Raw genomic sequence first — 23,055 nt, 5'->3', positions numbered from 1 at the left:
AATTTCTGGTGCGTCGTATAATATATACCAACATTTGATATAATCTAATTTTAATATCATTCACAACATATAACACACGTTGGGGCTACCAACAAAAAATATATGTTTATAACATATATGGTAGAAATTCTCTAACATACTTCGAATACATTAATAAATAATATAAAGTTTGTATTGGCTAATTATTTTTTATATAACATTCATAACTTATAGGAATTATTACAAATAAAGATATTTGAAATATCAAATATACATTATAACATAATAATTACATGAGAAAAATACCTTCCAAAATATATGATCATACATGTAACAATAGTATCTTCTGCCGGTTGTTCTTTACTAAAGGGATGCCCTGACACCCGACGTAGTTGCCTGGCTTAACAACCTCAAAGCTGTTCTCTGATTGCCTAATCATGCATGCCATACGATTAAATAAATAAATGCTAAAAAAACCAACTATAGAATCCTACCTTCTATAAGTAAATTTTTATAATGGACTTTAACGTGCTTAATATTTTAGTAGAAATATTAATGTATTAGTAGGCAACATTTTTACGTGGTAATGTCAAAGTCGAACGCAAAATACAAAAGTTATGTCAAACAAAATCCAATGATGTGAGAACACAAGAAACAGAAGTTCATTATCATATATAGAACAATGGAGTAATAGATAATTCCCTAAAAAATACCTACAATATGGAAAGCGTTAAGGTGTGATGTACAATTATAAAAATGCTGTAAACTGTCTAAAATTACTCGCTGGTTTGTGTTGAAGATGTTGACTTTGTATTTTATTGTTTCAGAATTTCTCGGTATCTCTAATTAAAGGTTTTATAGATAGCCTAAGAGGGGTGACAGTCCTGTTATACTTGGATAAGGAGATTAACGAGAAGGCCTTGAGTCGGTCGCCCCACAAAGATGCAGATAGTAAACAAAAACAGAAAGCCCCCAAAGTTCTGCAGTAAGTACCTAGTCATTGTTATTTTAAGACAACGGGAGTTGAATTCAAACCACTTTTTTATGACTCTTGTAATATTAAGAATAAAATCTGACCCTTAGTAAATGCTAATGCATGTAGTTAGTAAATCCTGTTATGTTATAGATAACATGTAACATGTTAGAACACATCTCCTGTTATAAAAGTAGAAATTTTCACAAATTCCTGTAATTTAAAGAAGAAGAATTTTACAGTCACATTTTTAATAATACAGTGGATTTCATTTATTACGACCTTGGTTGTAGCGACCATTCGGCTATAGCGACGTAAAATCCAAGTCCCATGAATTTAAAGCATATTTTAGTACAAGATTCATGTGGATATAGCAACTTCGGGTGTAGCGCCGAATTCGGGTTTAGCGACGGTTTTTAATGAACCATTTGTAACAATTATCAAACTGCACAACGGGACTTAATCGCGTATTTAAGTTCAACAAGTCTGCGGTGGCTGAGCATTTGCTGGAGTCAGGACCAAACCACTGGATTGAGCTGCATAACCCTAAAATCCTCTCCACGGATCGCCATTTCTACAGTAGAAAAGTGCGGGAAGCCATTGAAATCAAAAAACATTGCAATTTTAATCGGGACGAGGGTTTTAAGATCTCATCCACATGGAATCCAGTCATTAGTAAATGTAAGCGGAAACGAATATCGACAGTCGATAAATCGAATATCGTTAGTGTTGTGTGTCAACAGAGTGACATCCCTAGTGCGCAAAACGTTCAAACTGATAAACAAGACCAAGTGCGGGTAGTTCGAAAAACTCGCGCGGCTAGAAGATGTTGATGTCAACTTGAGCCAGTCTTCTCCGAGACCACGGGGACAACGCCGTCCTCGAAACGTCGGAGGTAAATCTTAAAACTTAAATACGCGATTAAGTCCCGTTGTGCAGTTTGATAATGTTTAATAATCGTGAAAGTTTAAATCAGTGCATTTGTAACAAGTTCTTAGAAATCCCATGCAGATATTGCGACCAGAGTCGGTCGTCAAAGGACAATAGAGCTTTACTTTCTTATCTTTTGTTTACATCGACAGATGGTTAGCAAATGTGGTGACCTTTTGTTTATCGGTAGATATTAACTATTTAGATTCACTCGTTCGAAACGTACAGACAGCAACACTCCTAACTGTACATCGGTGGACCTTATTACAAAAGGCATAAGGTCCACGGATGCACAGTTAACAGTGTGAACGATGGTACTAACGTTTCGGATTTAAATCTATACAATATGTCTTTATCTTTTTACCTTTGCCTATAACGACTTCCGGATATAACGACGAAATTTCGGTGGTCCCTTCATCGTCGTTATATCGGAAATCCACTGTAGCTTTTTTATATAGAAATTTGTAACTGAATGTACCATGACATTTATTAAAACATGATTAAAAGTAACTTGTATTCATATCATCATCAGAGCTCGGCGGGGGTGAGCTGTTTTCAGAGTTTGCACAACATGGACATGCCTTGTCATTCGATAGTATATGTGGTGTAATTTAATAACTAAAGAAATTATTTTATTTAGGCTGCCTTTCCGCTAAGATCTTTACGTCGCCATTAAAACCAATGAATTTTATAGCAAGCTTTTTTATTTTGGATGGATATACACATTATTTGAAGAGGTTTACCCCTTCAAATAATATGTATATCTATCCATATGCTACTATTAAAGTTTATTTGTACATAAGGCATTGTCATTTTAGTTTAATTATAATTAATAAAGTTTGATTTTAATATTTCTTTCTAAGGTGTATCTATATTAATATCTACACTTGACATAAGTGACGTCAAAATGGCTCACCCCTGCCGAGCTCTGATCATCATTCTTTATCAGAACACCTTTGACATATTTTCAGATTGTTTTCATAATCATACTGCTGATAATTATCCATCATTGAACTATTAGCTCTACTACTTAAGTCAGACAGTTGACAAAGCAGTTGTGTACTATAAGAAGTATTAGAACAAATTAGATAATTTTCAGAATAAAATAATTATTTATTTTTATTTCAGTTTAAAGTAGTTGTGTGGTGGTTTTCTAGTAGGAGAGCTTGATTTTGGGACTAAATCTAGTTTAAGTATTTATTTTTTGGTCCAACTTTAGAAACTACCCATTAAGTCCATAGTTAGACTTAGTAATTTCTTAGCAACAGCCTCAGTTAAGTGATAGGCTTATAAAAAGATGCCTTCAAATGTGCAAACCACTTGTTGGTATCTGATTGAGCTGAAACTTTCCAGTTACAGGAAAAAACGGTAGCAATGTATGTAGACCAGATATGGTCATAGGAACCCTGTGATAAAGATGTTGCATTGCGTCGGCCTAAATCGCAAACCTCATAACTCCATTTCAAGGAAATAACAATACTTATAGTCGCAAACCTCGTAACTCCCCCAGAGGAGTTATAAGGTTTGCGACTTAGGCCGACGATTGTCATCTTTGAGTTTAGTTTGTTAGAATTGTCCTGATGCGGAATAGATAACTCTTGAAGGATAAGTACAGTCAGCATTAAAAGCTTGTGTCAAAAATAAAAATGATAGTATTGATAGTTCAAGAGAAAAGTTGCAATAGATCATTGGATTAATAATTGGTAAAAATTTTTAGCTGGCTAACAATAATCTTCGAGTGGTTTGCTAGTAGAGGTGTTACGGAGGTGAAGAAGTGTGTATCAGAGCCGGATTCAGAACCAGATTCAGATCCGGAATTAGATTTGATTTATGTGGATTGGAAACAGAGGTAAACAAAAAATGTACCTACTTACCTCCTTACAAATAACATGTCACTCATAATAGTTATTTAATCATAACTATTAAATAAATAACTCTTATAGTATATTCATATATTGTATGCACATGTCTCCACTGACACTATTATTGCAATGCCATTTAAATTAAATATAACAAGTACTTAGGCATCTGACACACAGTAACAACTAAACCAACAACAAAGCAAATTTAACAATATCAATATCACTTCTAACTTCAAAACTGAGAGGATATAGGCAGATTTTTAGATGTTTTTTGATGTTCTGTATAGTTAAAATAAAATTGAAAACTCCGTAACATCTCTATTATCTATCTATGCTCTATTTTTGTAAGATAGTATTTTGACTTATATATATTTTAAGTAGAAAAGTATAAAATTGTGACGTTCCACGTGTAAAGGTACCTTATGGCGGTTGGCGCTTACGCTATTATTAACGCCGCTCCAATATCATTGCGGCGCTATCCGACGTAAGCGCCAGCCGCCATAAGGTACCTTTTGCCGCGGAATGTCACAATTGTGTTTTTTGTCTATTTCAGGGAATCAAAAGTACTTACTAGGGTATTGCAATCATGTATATTAAACGGCTTTATATTCTTACTCAGTATATTAGTATTTGAATATGTGTTGCTACCTTCAATGAAGTACTTAGTAACGGTTGTGTTTGGTCACAATCCTGGTGTGGCGCACAATGTTTGGGGCTGGATGCAGCCGTTCCTGTCCATGACTTTCCGGATGATATGGGTGCTGCCATTGTTCCTATTGAGCAAGCTGGTTAATAGCTTATGGTTTCAGGTAACTATATGTTATGTTTCCATTTGAATATCATAAAATATGCTCTGAAACAATCTTGTAAACTGCATAATCAGATGCACACGACTTTTGAATGACAGTATAAATGTGTTCTATTTTTAAAGATGTATAATCCTAGTGGCTAATTTTCTGTTATCTTAATTATTAGTTACATTTTTTATGGGAGGTTTTATATCCATTTTACTATCCTATTTACTAAGATTTTTTAAAGATTTTGATGTGCATTTATTGAACAAATACAAAAAGCAGATGTATTGTATAAAAAAACCTGTATATGTTTTGCTATGCCCTATGTTTATGTTGAGGTTGTAAATTTATATAATTTATTTTACAGGATATAGCTGACTCGGCCTACAGACACCGGCGCGGTCGGCCGCAGTTCATGTCGAGTGTCAGCAAGATAATTGCTGACTCCTTGTTCAGCATACTGGTGCAAGCTTTATTTCTAGTTCAGGTGTGTATGTCCTGGACATAGCTGATACAACCTACAGCTTTATCTTAGGCCCTGAACTCACTTACCATCAGATAAGACTATGATTTTGACTGGTCGGTCTGAAATAAAAACTGCTTAGCGTCAGCAATATCGATTTATACTCTTTATTCTTAGTTTACTAGTGGTAGTTTAATTTTTAATACAGATAATTTACGACACTTGTCTTATCCATATCAGACCTTTTACCATAAATTGCACTGTCGCGAACTCGCGTGCAACCACATACTTGAAGTCGTGCTTGCGACACCGCAGTCATGCTAGCTAGTAGCTAAGCAGAAGATATTAAGAAAATTGTAGGTATATTAAGCTTTTTATCCAGTAGTGTAATATTTCGTTGTAAACAGAGATTTACCTAATATACTTTTGTAATGACGACCGGTCTGGCCTAGTGGGTAGTGACCCTGCCTGCTAAGCCGATGGTCCTGGGTTCGAATCCCAGTAAGGGCATTTATTTGTGTGATGAACACTAATATTTGTTCCTGAGTCATGGGTGTTTTCTATGTATATAAGTATGTATTTATCTATATAAGTATATATATCGTCGCCTAGCACCCATAGTACAAGCTTTGCTTAGTTTGGGGCTAGGTTGATCTGTGTAAGATGTCCCCAATATTTATTTTATTTTTATTTATTTAATTATAAATGTCTTTTCCACAGAGTATGCTAGTCAGTATGCTACCAATCACATACATCGGGGAGCTCCTATGCCTCGTTCACATGTGCCTGCTGTACTCGCTGTACTCGTTCGAGTACAAGTGGTTCAACATGGGCTGGGAGCTGCACAAGCGGCTCACGTTCATCGAGACCAACTGGCCGTACTTCCTCGGGTTCGGGCTGCCGCTGGCGGTGCTTACGCAGATACCTCAGTCTTATATCATAAGGTGAGACGTTTTAAATTTATGAGGATGGTCCACATAAATCTTGGAGATGAAGGATGGTGGAACAAATTACTGTGATACCTATGTCAGAAACGCAACGATTTTTCAAGCGTTGCGGTGGGTGTCATTAGTATAAATACATATCATGGGAACATTCTTACATAAATTGACCAAGTCCCACAGTAAACTCAAGAAGGCTTGTGTTGTGTGTAGGTACTCTCACAACGATTATATATAAAATACAAATACTTAAATACATAGAAAACATCCATGACTCAGGAACAAATATCTTTGCTCACCACACATATAAATGCCCTTACCGGGATTCGGACCCAGGACCATCGGCTCCATATAGGGTCACTACCTATACCTATAGTCCGTTTTTTTTAGCATTAGAAAGAACTCCGCAGAAGTAAGCTTGTGGTTCCAAATCCAGCACTTTTAGCGGTAATAATTTGAAGTAAATTATATGTATTGACCATGCTACATTAGATAATTCAATAATTATTAACAATTGAAGAGCCTGATAAAAACTGCACGCTTGCTTCTGTGGAGTTCTTTCTAATGCTAAAAAAAACGAACTATAAGTACCTACTAGGCGGTCGAGTACAAGCACGATGTTAAACGTAAAATACAACTACCCTTACTTTACTTCCTAGTACCTACCAAACATTACTTTTTACTATACTACTATATAAACATGGCCTCAAAACGTCCTTTTGTAATAATGTAGTATAGTATAGTAAGCTTAATGAGAATCTAATCAGTATTCCGCGATTTCCGGCTGTACCAAATACGGTACAAAGGTTGCGATATCTATATTAGTCGGTGTTCAACCGTCCTTGATCCTTATATAATGCGGAATATTTAAAATAAATTACGTTGGATCTATTCTTCCTTTATTTATTAAACTATAATTAGGTATTCCGATATATACTTGTAACATGTAAGGGTTCGGAAATCGATCATCAAAGTAAATTTCATAAGTCTGTTTGTCTGTCTGTCAAGACCCTTTATCTCGGGAACGTGTGGAAGTATCGAGTTGAGTTTAAAGCCATACACTCAAGTCTACAGTTCCTTGAAGCTGTGAAAAAATCAAACTTCTAAGTTACGTAAAAAAAGATAAACGTACCTATATTTTGTCAGTTTCGACATTCTCAAGAGAATCAATATTATGGGGTACATCCCGTTGACCTAGAACAATAAAATTTGGCAAGTAATATCGTCTTATACTATAGTTCGTTTTTTTTAGCATTAGAAAGAACTTGCAAGAAGGTAAGCGATTTTGGCATGTCTTTTAATTTAAAAACGCTTTTTAAAAATCAAAGACTATTACTTCTGAAAGCAGGAGAATATAAATGATCGTATTAGATTCATAATTGTTACGTATTTGCCGTAACTTATTTTTAAAATGTGTTTTTCAATTAAAAGACACATCAAGATTGTTTACCTAATTTCTAATGCTAAAAAAAACGAAGTATAGAACAAGTATTGGGAAAAATCTGAAAACATAACATTAAAAAAATGATTTGTACGGAACCTTTGGTGGGCGAGTCCGACTGGCCCTCGTCCGGTTTTTAAGATTAAGTTGAAGTTCCCTTTAAAAGATTTGCAAAGTAATAAGCATTACCAACCTCAAACCTATACCATCAACCGGCTAAAAGCCTTTATTTTTACTTGATGCTTTATTAATAACATTTTTTATCGTTAATTTCAGTGGATGTGTGTTCTCTATTTTCTTCCCGGTGTTCATACTGAGCGGTAATGAAGCGACACCCGTTATTGGAAGGTAAGCACCACCTTTATTTAAATCACTACACCATAAAAAACAAAGTCTCCCGGCGCGTCTGTATGTTTGTGTGCATGTATGTTCGCGATAAATTCGAAAACTACTGAACGGTAATCATGCGGCTTTCACCTATCATTCTCGAGGTTTAGGTATATAATGTGTTAGGGCCCCCCCACATCTGGCGTCTTTCGAGCGTCGGCGTCTGTCGGCGTCGGTCCAGCGCTATGGAAAATGACGTCGCTGCGCAGTTGCGTCGACGCTGCGTCGACGTTGCGTCGACGTCGGCCATAGAATTGTAGATGCCGACGCTCGAAAGACGCCAGATGTGGGGGGCCCTTAAGGTTTTGTGTAACCTGTGCGAAGCCGCGGCGGGTCTAATTTATTATTAACGTTAAATATCAAATCGTCGGGATTCACTTAAGATTGTCAAATTATTAGAACAAGTGACGTCACGGTCAAGTAACCTGCTTTTTTTTAATATAAATTATTTCAAAAATATTATTAGGGGTCATCCATTAATTACATCACACGTTTAGGGGGAGGGAGGGGGTCAAGAAAATGTGACATATTGTGACATGGGGGAGGGGGGAGACACAAACTTTGTGACGTCACTTTAACTTCATCAGTAACCGAAAATTTATTTAAATTATTTTATTCGCTGTACATTTAACAAGTTTTTAAAACAATAATCGTTTTTATTCGTTATATTTTCTTTCCTAAGCAGTTTTGTGTTATAAAATTACTAATATTAATATCGACAAAAATATTTTGATAAAATATTAATAATACTTAGGTACTTACTTAATTAGATTGGGCGATTTCGTAGAAAAAATGTGACGTCACACTAGGGGGGGAGGGGTTTGCCAAATGTGACCAAGTGTGACAAGGAGGGGGAGGGGTCAAAAAACCTAGAAATTCGTGTGACGTAATTAATGGATGACCCCTTACAGTTTATGTTTTATTAATAATTTTCTGGTGCTATATTCCGTGCATAGTGTGAAATAATTTAGTTTAAATACAGTCAACAATATTGTTAGTTTTGAGTGATTTAAATGTTGTGTTTCATTTTATTTCAGTGAGTACCCCCTACGTCTGTTTTCGCCAGTGGTGGCGATTTCCAACGGAATGTTCCGTTTCGTGCGGCAAGGGGCCGAGGCCGTCACCCAGCGGAGTAGGTGATCTTTAACCATTTAGGGTTAACCTTTTGACCGATGTCGTTTGAAAGCAGTGTTGGGATGGGCAAAGGATTTGTAAATTCTTAGACATGGGGCTATTCATAAATTACGTCATTTCAATTTAGGGGGGGGTGGGTCTGGGCATCGGATGACGGTAGCATGAAGTAGGAGGAAATGGGGTCATTTGAAGCATGATTTTTGGATGACTATAGGGGGGGGGTCAAAAATCTTCAAAAATCGATGACGTAATTTATGGACAGCCCCTTTCGAAGTTGACAGCTAATGTAGCGCTGCACGGCTCCGTACATTATGCGGTAACAGATCTCCCTCACAATCCCTAAAGGCTTCGTCACACAGGCGCGTTTTCCGGGCGGGGCGTGAGCGGAGCGCGCCGCTTTTACATATAAAACGCCCACTCCCCGCCCGGAAAACACGGCTGTGTGACGGAACCTTAATAACTTTTGTTCTAAAATCACGTGCCCTAACCGTTTTGTCCAAACGGGTAATAATGCTCAGTAGTCTTTACACTCATTTGCCATAATGTAATGATTGTCCTAAACGTTTTTGCAATAACTCAATTTCGTGGGCACGATTTTTTCTCAGACTACATTATATATACGTATAATACAAGCATTGAATCTTTGACCATAGTGAATGGTGTTTAGCAATAATGTCAACCATTAAGATGTCAACTCGAAAAAATTACGGTTAAAGTTGACATTTTATTGCAAAATGAATGCGGGAAGACACATTTTTGCTAAACACCATCCAGTTAGCAACATGACTTAGTAATCAAAAAATGCATAATGATATCAGCTTGCAGAGATAACGCGATAGTGTCTGACTGTGCCACAAGTGTTCCGCTTTTACCAAATTTGGTACAAACTCTTAAAAAAAATATATAAATAAAAAACTTGATACACTCAGTTATTTGATCTAATTTTGAGCAGGTGTCGGAGCGGTAGCGATTAGAGTGATATATGCCAGTTTTGTTTCTACGGGGTAAATGTTGTATCTTTGAAATATTATTCGCCGGAGATGAGAGTTAGCGATCAATAATTAATATATGCATCTTTTTTATTCACATGGCATCTACAGTTTCATGTATTACGTTTTATGCACATAAAAATGGTCGATCGGTACTCTCCGTCTCGCTGCCATTCAGACAGTTAGCCAAGTTGTTATTGTAGCTATATTATTACAAAAAGGCTTGCCTTGGTTCAGCACTGCTTCTGAGCGGTATTACTTGTAGTAGGTATACACGCAGGTTAAATAGTTTACATAAGGCTCAAATTTGCTATTCACTATTTTGCTTGGCGGTCTAAAGGTTAATTCTAATAAAAGTAATAAACTAAGGCTAATGGCAGCTTTTGTGTAACTTCTTAACATCGTAGCACGTAGTGTTAATAACTATCATAATTAATTCATTTGCAATTAGGTTGGTGCTAGATAATTATTTAGTAGTTTTAGTTAACGCAAAGTAGAACATTGAATAATTAAAGTTACGAAGTCCTGCCCTCATTACTTTACCAAAAATTTAAAATGTGAACTTGTAGATGTAATTCAGAGATTCTCGTGTGTGAATAAAATAGATGCATTGCATATATGTAACGTTGATCGCTTACTGTTCACACTGCCATTAAGAACTTTTTCTAAGAGAGAACACACACTTGCGAAAAAGCACCTTACTCGCTTTTCTCTAAATATCGCCGGCGGGACAGCTGCTTTAAAATCACAGAAAACTGCCTATACTGATCGGACCGGCGCGCGAGCAATATTATATAAGCGCTATTACTCGCATGAGTGGTGACCGCGAGGCGCCCTATAAGCTCTGTCTATAGGGGTTGGTCTGTGTTTAAAATACTTTACCCTTCGAGCAACACCGGCTTCCGACACATCGGACTACCTGTTAAAATGTGTAATTTGGCCGCAGGTTACGCCGAATCCATTAATATATATACTCCCTTTTTGATAGCCGGGTAATTAACATAAAGACTGCTATTAGTTAGACCCAAACAATATTTCGCTTAAAACGTGGTTATATGTCCTACTCAAATGCTCGTGGTTAAAAGGTTAAACAAAATGTGCCGTATTGACACGGGAAAGGATGCCAACAGTTGGCCAAAATAATTTTGCGTGATTTACTTTATGTACCTATGTATTATGTTTAGTAATATATCGGCGTTACAGGGTTATGCTGGTTCAGTGCTTTGTGTCATATTATATAGGTAATATAGGTAACGGAATACACTTAAGATTGCTGGCCGAGTCGTGGTACAATATAAGGGTAGGTACTACAATATATAAAATGTAAAAACAATAATTTTCTGACCAACTTTAGCCTGTACATTGAAAAAGACAATCACCCAATTTCATGATTACACTTAATTCAATTTGTATTGCATATTGTAACATAACTAAACCTACAAAAGGCTGTTGGTTTTATAATTATATAAATCGAATCGTAGTGTAACCCTGTAATATAGTTCATAAAATTGTGATACCCAATGTTGTACATAACGTGTGATTATAATTTGTGCTCATGTCTTTTGTACCTAAGACGTTGGTGATAGTGGCCATGTCTCGGATAGTTTACATTTCTTTAACTTTAGGAATGTTTTTTTAACTGGCTATATAATAAGAATGTGTTATTGTTCTAATGTTTTTTTTTGACCATGAACTATGTATAAGTATCCTATTTATTGATATAAAGCAAATGTTAAAAAATGTGAACTGCATTAGGGACTAAAAACGTGAAATACCAATTAAATACATGGATATGGATTATGGGTAATTTCCATTTGTTCCACTGAGCCTGAAAATTCCTAAAGAATTAGATTTTATTCAAACAAAATTTGTTAGTTCTGTGAAACTATTCCGAGATTTAAAAATTATTTACTAAACTTAGCCAGTGCGCCTATTTGCAAACAGTGTCCAAATCAATTTGAAGCATGGTCCCTTCTTTGATATTTTGTAATGAATGGTGCCAGCCAGGATATTATATTTCATGTTTTATTGTTATGAATCGCGTACATTAAGATTTATTCATAGTTTTTATATGTATATTCTAATCATTCTCATTTAGATATATGCTTAAATTGAATGTTATCTTTTACATGACATAACTTATTAAAATGGGACTGACTGATCATTGTTTTTATTGAATATAAAATTTTAAATCCTGATAAAAATTACATTATTGCCATGGCGGGCCTTGCACACATAGGTAGGTATCCCACGTAGATGTCATGGATATAGGATTATAAAACAAAAGCAGTATTTATCACATAAACAGTATAATTATAATATCAATTGAAACGTAATAATCACAGTTTAATATATAGAAAAATAAACTAGTACAATCTATTACAATAACATTGATCATAGTACCTAATATAGTTAACGCAATAAAAGCTAATTCCGGAAAAAACATTGAAGTCATTGAGGTACTTAACCTAGTTACTTAACATTGATCAATTATTATGTCAACTTATTACATAAATGTATTAATGTTAATGTAACCTCGATAAGTCAAAACACTCAATAAAATGCCATTCCCTTCCCTTCGAGCTTCAAATCTCAGCAAATACGAGGTGTTTTTGTAGTTTCTCTAAAGATATGTGTTATCGAGGTTCCACTGATCAGTGTACAACCAAGTACAACGTAAAATAGTTATCAAAAACGTACAAGAAAATCAAATATAAAGTACAAATAATGACAAGTAGAAACATCTAACCTTGCAGCACCTATTATGATAAATGAGTGATTAGTTATCATGATGTATTTCATTATACATATATTTAAAAATAATACCTAACATCAGGTACAAACACAATTCAATAATTAAACAATATGAATGTCCAAAAAAACATCTACCTATTATCATATTACGTCTGTGCAATCTATTACAATTAAATTATCTACATTTATACAAATTACACAAAATCGTAGTTAAAATTGAATACCTATTCTACATGAGATCTATTACACATTACCTGAGTTTAAGATAATTCGAGTTGTTAAAAAGCTTTTCATTGGTTAAAATAAGCAGTAGTTAACACCACTTTGGTACAAACAAATAATTTGAGTTAATAAAATTATAACATTGCAGGAATGTTTAAATTGAGCATTAAATAATCAATAAGGGCAGTGAAATCATACAAAAGGAATGCGGCTTAACTTTTTTTATACGTACAGGAAATTCTATAAGCAGTACGTACGGTTAGAGCACATCTTGCCGAGAATCGCGCGACTATATAATTAATTACCTATATCAATCAGTCGCGCCGATCCTTTCATCTCGCGCGAGCCACGGCAATATGTGCTAGCCGTACGTACTGCTTATAGAATTTCTTGTACTTCATTTGAGAATTACAGGTAACATTCAAATATTAATCTATAATGTCAATTAGTAAAATATTTTGAAAACTACACTTTAAATAAATATGTAATTGTTAATTGAATTACTTATATTCAAACATTGAAAAATCACATATTTTAAAATGCATTTTCTAAATAAGTCCTTAAGTATGTATGGCTCTAAGAACATACTATTCTACTGATGTAATTACCAGATAGAAACACACAGCAAATAACACGTAAATATGCTGACGTTCAAATGAACAATACAAAATATACTTAATGCAAGTATTTAAAATTTTGGTAACAATATGTATTTGGACAACACTAAAATACATTTTAAGCATATGTACGAATAAAGGCAAGAATATTCTAGTTGACTATGTCAGTTTCTTTCCATCATGGGATCTATTCATGTAATTTTTGTGATTGTCTGGCCAAATATTATCTTATTCATACGTCGCTCGTAGCTCATAATCCCTTGGTAAACTAAGCTCCAACTACAGGCAACTTGACTGTCTTATAAAAGCATATGCTATGCGCTTATTTCCACCAAACAAATTGTTTACTTTTTTTTAATTTCTCGCTTTACAACTTCTGGATTATCGCAAGACAGCTGATGTGTTATGAATTGGTATTGCCAGAATACAAGTAGCAAATGTTTGCTAAAATTTTCTTTCGACGATAGAGCAGTTTCTCCTTTTTTTGCTGCTGTCCCATTAATTTTAACAAATCTTTCCCCTTAAGGTGATTGAGTGCAAAGGCCTTGGTACCCTCAGGCACCCGCATAGTAAGGGGCGTGGAGATATAATATTATATCGATGTTTATAATAAGTGAACCAACAGCATTCCGACGGCAGCCCCCACCGTCAGCCCGATGCTCAGCATCGTAGCTATCACGGACGTCGCCTTCTCTCGCTCATGCAGCTCTACCACTCTGGAAACAAACGTTATCAGGTGATTTTCGGTAAACATACATGGTGGTCGAGTCGGTAGATTCTCTTCATCATTGCCCTTCGCTTGATCGGCTTGATCGGTACTAAACGCGACATCCTGTATATCCCTATAAGTACCTACCAAGATCATCGTTGTCAATGGTTGCCAAAACAAAAGATAATGTTTTCTATCCCTATAAGTACCTACCAAGATCATCGTTATCAATGGTTGCCAAAACAAAAGATAATGTTTTCTTTATTGTCAATGTCACCTATGTATAATGTATCAAATTATCAAGATACTAACAAGAGCCAATTCATAAAAATATGTTATAATTATAAAGGTCGTTAATTAATCGTTAGATAACCGGTCACTTTTTTCCCATTTAAATTAGTCTATTGTCTTTCTTGTCTTCTCTAACAAAGGCAGGCTAATTTAAAAATAAGATACGCGTTTTTATTGAACTAAATACCTATCTAATGATAACAAAATATGCCTAATTTAGCTTATCTAAAATTTGAGTCAGGTAATGTAAATCTACACGGCGCCACACGAACACGGCATTGTACTCATGTTGGACTGAATAGTTTATCTTCAAGTAGGTACCTATTATGGAAACTAACTTATAAAGCAAAACAAAACAGCTCGAATAGATGATACGGCTGTCTGTTGACCTAACAAGGATGTGTCACAGTGCACTCTGGGTTATCAGGACTGCATTACAAATGCGAGAATATGCAAATAATTATCTATAGGTTACGCGATAAGATATCTGGACACGTGCAGACGTTCGGTGAAAGTCAGCATGGAAATTAACATTACATACTATAAAATTTAACGAATATTTTAAATAACAGTGACAGAAGCAGAACAAGTGCTTTGTGCAACTTTCAACAAGTCATACACCGTGGTAATCCTAATCATCTACATAGGTAGGTAACTCTAGACGAGATTGAAAACCATTAATTAAGTCTTTATCAAGATTGCATCAAATACCTACACCCACAAAAACAACCTAGTTTAGACGATGATAACCTTTGATCTGTAGTACCTACTCTATGTAGAGGGCCTACCGCGAAAATTTAAATTTCGTCATCTGCCAAACTATCGCTCTTATATATTCGAGGGATAGAGAGATGTCGTCGCTTTTAAGAGCTAAATCTATATCCACTTTCCCTCCATACACTTCACACGGTCGCGGTTGCGTACCACATAACAGAAACGCTAACGCGCAGTAGTGGATCTCTGACTTCAAGCTTGTGGCTTCTATCAGTGACTATAGAACAATTGAAATAATTGATACTCTTACCTGATAGAATTGATCATTACAATGTTTGTGAGATGAACACGATCATGAACATGATGTACCGGACTACCGGTAATCCCATTCGAAGATGACCTTGACAGAGACATGATGCGGGCTCAGCTACGCGTTGCATAACATCAGCATTGGATCTCAGACTTCAAGCTTGTGGCTTCTATCAGTGACTATAGAACAATTGAAATACATAATTGATACTCTTACCTGATAGAATTGATCATTACAATGTTTGTGAGATGAACACGATCATGAACATGGTTTACCGGTAATCCCATTCGAAGATGACCTTGACAGAGACATGATGCGGGCTCAGCTACGCGTTGCATAACATCAGCATTGGATCTCAGACTTCAAGCTTGTGGCTTCTATCAGTGACTATAGAACAATCGAAATACATAATTGATACTCTTACCTGATAGAATTGATCATTACAATGTTTGTGAGATGAACACGATCATGAACATGGTTTACCGGTAATCCCATTCGAAGATGACCTTGACAGAGACATGATGCGGGCTCAGCTACGCGTTGCATAACATCAGCATTGGATCTCAGACTTCAAACTTGACTTCTATCAGTGACTTAGAGTAGTTGAAATAATTGACAATCTCACCTGGTAGAATTGATCATTACAATGTTGGTCAGATAGCCGTTGCTGAAAGCGAACACGATCATGATCATAATGTACTCGTAGTCCCACTCGAAGATGACCGGCAGATGGTGTGGCCGCGGCTGCGCGTTGCATAGCATCAACATTGGGACTCCCATGATACGCAATAGGCTGGCGGCTCCTATTATCCATTGGTTCAGAGGCTGGAATAATTCGGTTATTGTTAAGTATCGTAAAACATCATAAACAAACATATGGTGATAATGAATAGGCACGTAGTAAAACGAATTTTCAAATAGGTAAGTAATTTTCTCACTAATTTTCATAAAAAAATGTTGTAACCGTGTATCTCTCTCTTTTACCGACACGGAATCTCTATCTTTTGTTTGTTTCTTGAGCGAGAAAATACTTGATAGCTTATCGCTTACTCGCCCTTGGTGGTACTAGTGCCTTATATTATAATAGGTAAATATTCTATCTATACCTAGATACCTACCTAATATAATATCAATGATACTCGTTTAGTAGATTGTCTCACACTTACAAAAACACGCGGTGCAATTACCTACAGGCGAATTTTTTTATGGTTTTGTGTGTCGTGTGAATTCGTAATGTACCTACCTAATTAGGAAATAGCGCTACGTACGTAAATAAATTAACCTGATTATCATCCATTCATCAGATACAAGAATTATCTTTTACTCGATTGATCAGACAAAACAACATTAAGTAATTACTTTTCCGTAGATACAAATTAACATTAAATGATCTCTAAATGTTGACGATGAAATGTACTTAAAAGGTAAAATAACAATATTTGGAAATGTTGTGTCGGAACTGCAATTAAGAGCTCTTATTAATTCTAACATCTTAACTATAGTTATTAGGCACTTACTCGAAGTAGAAATCCAGCTACCAAACGCCCGGAATAATCTCCACAATTAAAGATTAGATAATTCACGACCGGCACAAAGTATATCTCTGAAAAACAAAACATATTAAAAATATATTAAGTATATCGTTCTCATGTTAAATAATCATAAAGACAACTACTGTTTAATTTATTTGAAATTCTTTTTAAAAACAATGATTAGGATTAAAATGAATAAATAATATAAATAACTCACTGTTCCAATCTGTTCCATGAGTCGTAGGATGTGACTCGACCAACACAGTGACAGCGGGATACACGGCCATGCTGATCGCGAAGATCGCAAAAATGCTAAACGCGTAAACCCAGATTTTCTTCATGACGGCTACCATGGACACTTCTCTGTGCCTGTTAGCAACCATACCAGAGCCCCTCAAAATATGGTGTGTAAAGAAGTCAATCTTGTACAACATTATGTAGGAGATTAAAGACGCGACCAGCATTATGTCAGCTATGACGAAGTATATGAGGGCGCTGTGCAAGGGGGATATTTTGAAGGCGAGCGATATGATTTGAGCGATGGCAGCAATGATCCCGCCAAGGGACTGGCCGCTTACCACGGCTGCCATGTACTCTTTCGAGAAGCGGCTCGCGATGCCCACGAGCCCGCCGATGAATATGGCACTGGCAGCTGGAACAAGAACACTCTATCTGTGGGAGACATAAAATGTAGACGTCCACACTTATCAATATAATTCATTGTTTTTCTCAAGTAGGCCTTTCTGGGCCATACAAATTCAGGAAAATAAAACCGGTCTGTTATGTTCTTAAAGTTCAAGAAACTGGAGTCTATATAATTACTAGTGGTGTAAATGTAAAGATGTAGTGGCCAAAACCGGTCTCCTTGGTGCTTAATGCTGCATTAAAAATTGTGGCCAGTTGTTTCACAATGTTAAAACTTTAAGAAACAGGAAAAACTACTCAACCTAACCTGGGGTAGGTTAGGTATATATACACCGTGTTTTTATTGATTTATCCGTTAACTTCGGGGTATGGTTAAGTACGTTTAAGAGAACTATATATTTAATGAAGTTAAAAAAGTAATTAAATGTAGCATATAGCGTAGTTGTAACACGGACATTACATTTAACTCAACCAAACAATTGAAGTCTGTGACATATCAATGTCATTTCGAACATCGTGTACACGCTTGTAGAGGCCTTATAGGAAAATAATAAATTATTGATTATCCCCGAAATGGAGTTAATTAGAATATCGGTGACTTTGAGAAAGTTACTTGATTTAAGCTCAGGAATGCACCCTTGAAATTAACGAAAATAAAAAAAAAACACGGTGCATAGGGGATGGGATAGGGTTTAACACAGCAATACTATTCATAAAATGCAATTTCATTGCAGATTAAAAAAGAATCTTAGAATAAACCTGAATAAAATTGATATCAGAAGTCAAAACTCCCCTTTTTTAAATTATTAATTTTTTGTACTTTTTGTTAGGTACTGAAATATCTAGTATGTTTTTGGTTGTAACTAACAAAATATAATGCTATTAATTATTTTAACATTAACTTACCGCTCATGATAACTACAGTCACCATGGTGACAATGAAGAATGTGTTCTGCCATTCGTCAGTGTCAATCTGAACAAAAGTGGTGGTCACCAGGAATGACAGTGTGATCATTAAGAGTGATCCTTGTAGTCTGCTCTTCACAGATACTCTGCAATAATCCATCCAAATTATACATCATATCTTCAACTTCTCTTGACATTGACTGAATAGATAATAGCATAGGTTTCTAAATTTAATAGTTAATGGTGCATTAAGAAAACTCCATAGAAAACAAAAACTATATGGCTGAAGTACCATGGACAAAATGGCTAGAGAATAATTGAACTTAAAATATTTTAATCGGTTCATTGTATCTTCCATTTTCAACAACTTTTGGCTGTAGCGGGGAACAATTAAATTAATTAAATTAAAATTAAATTAATATAAATTACTTACAAATGCCCATAGAGTGAGTTTAATATAAGGAATATTAAATTAGGTATAGAAGCTGCCACATTGAGGTAGGAAGTAAACTCGGCTTGGAACTGAGTTTTCCGCACTGGTGGTATTTCCAACTGGGTGGAATTAACTGGAGACACATCTCGGAATTTATACATCCAATACTGAAAATAGGAAAACAATATATTACTTATTTTACTATCATCTTTATTTATTTTTCTTCTTAAGTTAGGTTAATTATAATATGAATATAAAAGTAAAATATAAAAACACTTACAAAACAATAAAAAAAAATTATAAACACATAAAAAAAACCTAACCTAACCCTTATTTTACTTATTATTATACTTATTTACATTATTTTACTTATTTTTTTATGATGTGATGTTGAAGCAATGAGAAAGACAAGTTACTGTTAAAGAAAAATTTTGTGACAGAATTTTATTCCTGACTACTTCTTTTATGCTTGTCTACCTCTCTAATGAGCCTAAACTCAATGTGTTTGTGTTTTTCAATCAGAGTTCCTTTGGCTACCTTCTGACTGTATCATCAGATCAGCTCCGTGTTAGCATATTATTACATTGGAATTACAGATGTGCTCCAAAATTCACTGGATCAGATAGGTATCAGGAAGTGGTTCAAATTTAAGCAGTGAAGCCAAATAAGTGTGTAAAAAATCAGCTATGCACCTTCACATAAAAACAGTCGCCAACAGTTTTATTTTGCAGGGTCTTGATTTATATATAAAGATAACAATACAATTTACACACTATTAATAATTCACCTAATTAATTTATGAAAAAAATATAAATATTTCCATTAAGATGTATTTCTAGATTCAAAACTAGACGTAATTTTTTGTAATATACATAACATAGTCATAATACATAACATAAGGCTAGCTTCTCATAAAACATGCGTAATAAAAAAAAAGAAACAATACTCACATCATTTGCAGTAATCAGGAAATTCCATGACACAAGAGATGTAATGCCAAATAGATAAAAAAGTAAATAAACAACCCAATAGTTGTCGCGAGGCTGCTCCGAGGTGTCCAGCACCTTTGTCGAGCAAGAGTCTGTCACCAGCTCGCGCTCCTCTGAGTCATCAATAATGTCTTCTTCATGTTCGTTCTCAATCGCGTCCACAGGCTCATTGTTAATCGATCCGGTCTCTTCCACGTCCATGCTTGTAGCATTTATTAACGCCATTTACTCGTGAATATTTGACCACAATAAAGATTGAAAGCTATTTTATTTCACTTCTATTGTTAATGATCATTCTAATGTCCTTGTTTGTTACAAATGTTACAATAGCACCGTTCTAATGACGCGATGTAAATGACCCAAAAATAAACAAAACATAAAATGCCTTTACCTGAATATGCAAAACATGATTTTGTTTATTACTTTTTTGTATTAAACGCAGCTGAGATCGAAATTTATCGAATATCAGCTACGCGCAAATCTACGCGCTCATTCGAGCGACTCGCGACTTCAAGAGCAAAGCAATAAGTGCATAGAGACATTAGAGACGGTGTCTCAGCGAGCTGTCACTGTTGCCACTTTTGTTTAGTGTACGATTAACAATGAGGCCCACCTTGCTGTAGCCATGTCGATAAAGTCATATCGATAAACTATCGACATTTCTTGCAATTTTAATTTTACTTCAAAGGCTTAACGATACCTAAAATGAACAAAAACGCTTTTATTCTTTATTGTGGTTATCAGATCACAATTTTATAGTCACGCCCCAGCAGAGAACCAAGGGAAAGTTCAGATATTGAACTAAAATACATAAATACCTCCTAAAATAGGTGTTCCGCAATAATTGAATTATTATATTATAATATATTCATTATCCATTAGCATTTCAATTATGTTTATGTTTAACGAAGATATTGAAGCTTCAATTAATCGCTATTTCGTTCCGCTGTGTAGCGTTTATCGATATATAACATGATTAAAATCGACTTTTGACATCCCTAAAGAGCACACATATACGCTTTTACACACTCATACACAGCCTGGGCGCATCAAGAAAGGCACACTTGATTTGAAGTCCATCTTGTCAACAGTATGGTTGTCCTTTTTTGACAAACGGCATTTTTAAAAGAGCGAGGAGAGAGAAATTCTACTGGTTGCTGCGCCGTGAAAGAGAACAGAAAACGTTGGGCCCTTGACTCACACACCATACCAGTGTTGTGTTGTGTCAGTGTCAAGCATCTGTCAGCTACATAGATGGTAGATCCTATAGACGTGCTATACGCGTGCCACCGTAAGGGACAAAACATACGCAATGCGACACTATAGTTCGTTTTTTAGCATTAGAAAGAAATTCAGTAAGTATTTCTTATGAAAGCAGAATAATATAAATGATCGTATTAGATTTGTCATTGTTACAATATGCTGTGGCTTATTTTTATAATGTGTTTTTCAATTAAAAGACGTTTTACCTTTTTTCGAATGCTAAAAAAAACTAACAATTTGTTGCCCACCATGATCCGTACTTAATTTGTCGGTAGGGAATAAAAAAAATGTGAGACTGTGGCAAGGACAAACAATAAGAGCGCGTTCGCTGTTACTTCTACTAAAACATAGAAGTATCATCCTAGCCTAGCATTGCTTGTCCTTGTCACAGTCTCACTTTTTGTTTGTTCTCCACCAAAAATTTAGTATGGTTTATGGTGGGCAACAAATAACCCGACCGAATTACGTAGATTGTTTTTGGTATGTTGTCAGGAATGTTAAAACGTGTTTTTAATATTGTCGCTTTGCGTATGTTTTGTCCCTCACGGAGGCACGCAGCTCATCTAAGTAATACTATAGTCTATGACCTCAAGACTATCCCGACCCCTCAATGCCCCAGTACACAATGGGCCATCGCGGGCCACTCCAAGGGACAGAGCCATGCGGTAGAATGAGAGCAATATCACTTGCTCCCTCTGACACATAAATGCGTCCCTTGGAGTGGCCGGCGATGGCCCATTGTGTACTGGGGCCATGCATCTAGGATATACCTGGATCTGGCATGAGTGGTGGGGGTAACTGACAGAACGAGATAGTCTTATGTATCTTTCAGTAGGAGTAGCAGAGAAAGCGGTATTATTGCTTGTCCTTGTCACAGTCTCACTTTTTGTTTGTTCCCCACCTTTTTATTAGTATGGAGAATGGTGGGCAACAAATGAATTCGATCAATCACAGTGTCGCATTTGCGTATGTTTTGTCCCTCACGGAGGCACGCGTATACCACTTCTATGCGATCCTACCTTCTATAGCGCCCTCCAGACTATGCGCGTGAATCGCGGGCGAAGCCCACGATTCGCGCACGAGTGTGGAGCGGGCTTATGACTGGGGCCTTCATGCCTGATCCAAAGTGGCTACCGCGAAAACCGAAATTCGCAAATTGCGGGGATCTTTCTCTTTTACTCCAACGAAGGCGTAATTAGAGTGACAGAGAAAAATCCCCGCAATTTGCGAACTTCGATTTTCGCGGTTATAGCCCAGATGGTCAGCTAGGCTACAATCTTTAAGACTTGTTTACACTTTGATAATTACGAGTGATTGCTATTCGAATGAGTAATTGAAATTGCTATTCTATGATAAAGTCATTAGTAATTTTTAAACACGTTTGGGCGGCTATTGATTACCGATTAGCGACAGCGACGTAGAATGATTAGGAGCGGTAGCACCTGTTGACCGGCCTTACAAAAAGTACTCGATTCAGAGGCCCTACCGCCAACATCGAAAATCGTTATCTGCAATATCTGCTTCTCTATCGCTCGAATAGGGCGGTAGACCTTCTGAGCAATAAACCCGGGTACCACTAATATAAGGCCCCGTACATATTGGGCCAGTCTCGGGGACGCATTTATGCGTTAAAGGGAGCAAGTGATATTGCCATCTCATTCTACCGCATGGCTGCGTCCCTTGGACTCGCCTGCGTTTGCCCAATATGTACAGTGGCCTTAACAAACCACTACCAAAAGTACAAAACTCACTCGCTCCTGGACAATTTTACCTGTTG

General features: G+C 36.0%; 2 protein-coding genes across 3 annotated transcripts; one reads left to right on the top strand and one right to left on the bottom strand.

Moving 5' to 3' along the window:
• The first annotated feature begins 564 nt into the window (after positions 1-564).
• On the top strand, positions 565-8,986 carry LOC134663903 (etoposide-induced protein 2.4). Of its 2 annotated transcripts, XM_063520448.1 has the most exons (8): positions 565-714; positions 807-964; positions 3,600-3,731; positions 4,298-4,553; positions 4,906-5,025; positions 5,722-5,945; positions 7,660-7,731; positions 8,808-8,986. In XM_063520448.1, exons 1-8 carry the CDS (start codon positions 700-702, stop codon positions 8,908-8,910), a joined length of 1,080 nt encoding a protein of 359 aa, XP_063376518.1. In that variant the 5' UTR covers positions 565-699; the 3' UTR covers positions 8,911-8,986. The 2 variants fall into 2 exon arrangements, with proteins under 2 accessions (XP_063376518.1, XP_063376525.1); XM_063520455.1 differs by lacking the exon at positions 3,600-3,731 and having other exon boundaries at positions 569-714.
• A 3,199-nt stretch (positions 8,987-12,185) lies between these two features.
• LOC134663552 (equilibrative nucleoside transporter 1) lies at positions 12,186-20,541 on the bottom strand. The gene is made up of 7 exons (XM_063519949.1): positions 19,977-20,541; positions 19,027-19,193; positions 18,594-18,739; positions 17,260-17,694; positions 17,028-17,113; positions 16,136-16,335; positions 12,186-14,202 (listed from the first exon to the last, which is right to left on the bottom strand). Exons 1-7 carry the CDS (start codon positions 20,238-20,240, stop codon positions 14,091-14,093), a joined length of 1,410 nt encoding a protein of 469 aa, XP_063376019.1. The 5' UTR covers positions 20,241-20,541; the 3' UTR covers positions 12,186-14,090.
• Positions 20,542-23,055: the final 2,514 nt, after the last annotated feature.

The sequence above is a fragment of the Cydia fagiglandana genome, chromosome 1, assembly GCF_963556715.1.
Source record: "Cydia fagiglandana chromosome 1, ilCydFagi1.1, whole genome shotgun sequence".
Lineage (NCBI taxonomy): Eukaryota > Metazoa > Arthropoda > Insecta > Lepidoptera > Tortricidae > Cydia > Cydia fagiglandana.
The sequence above is the reverse complement of the archived record's forward strand: the minus strand, read 5'-3'. Positions and strand labels throughout refer to the sequence as shown.

Coding starts and splice junctions, on each gene's coding strand:
- LOC134663903 (XM_063520448.1), top strand. Junction 5,026..5,721: donor AAGCTTTATTTCTAGTTCAG/GTGTGTATGTCC, acceptor TCTTTTCCACAG/AGTATGCTAGTCAGTATGCT. Junction 5,946..7,659: donor CCTCAGTCTTATATCATAAG/GTGAGACGTTTT, acceptor CGTTAATTTCAG/TGGATGTGTGTTCTCTATTT.
- LOC134663552 (XM_063519949.1), bottom strand. CDS start 20,240: ATGGCGTTAATAAATGCTACAAGCATGGACGTGGAAGAGACCGGATCG. Junction 18,740..19,026: donor AACTCACTCTATGGGCATTT/GTAAGTAATTTA, acceptor GGATTATTGCAG/AGTATCTGTGAAGAGCAGAC. Junction 17,114..17,259: donor TCATGGAACAGATTGGAACA/GTGAGTTATTTA, acceptor TTTGTTTTTCAG/AGATATACTTTGTGCCGGTC.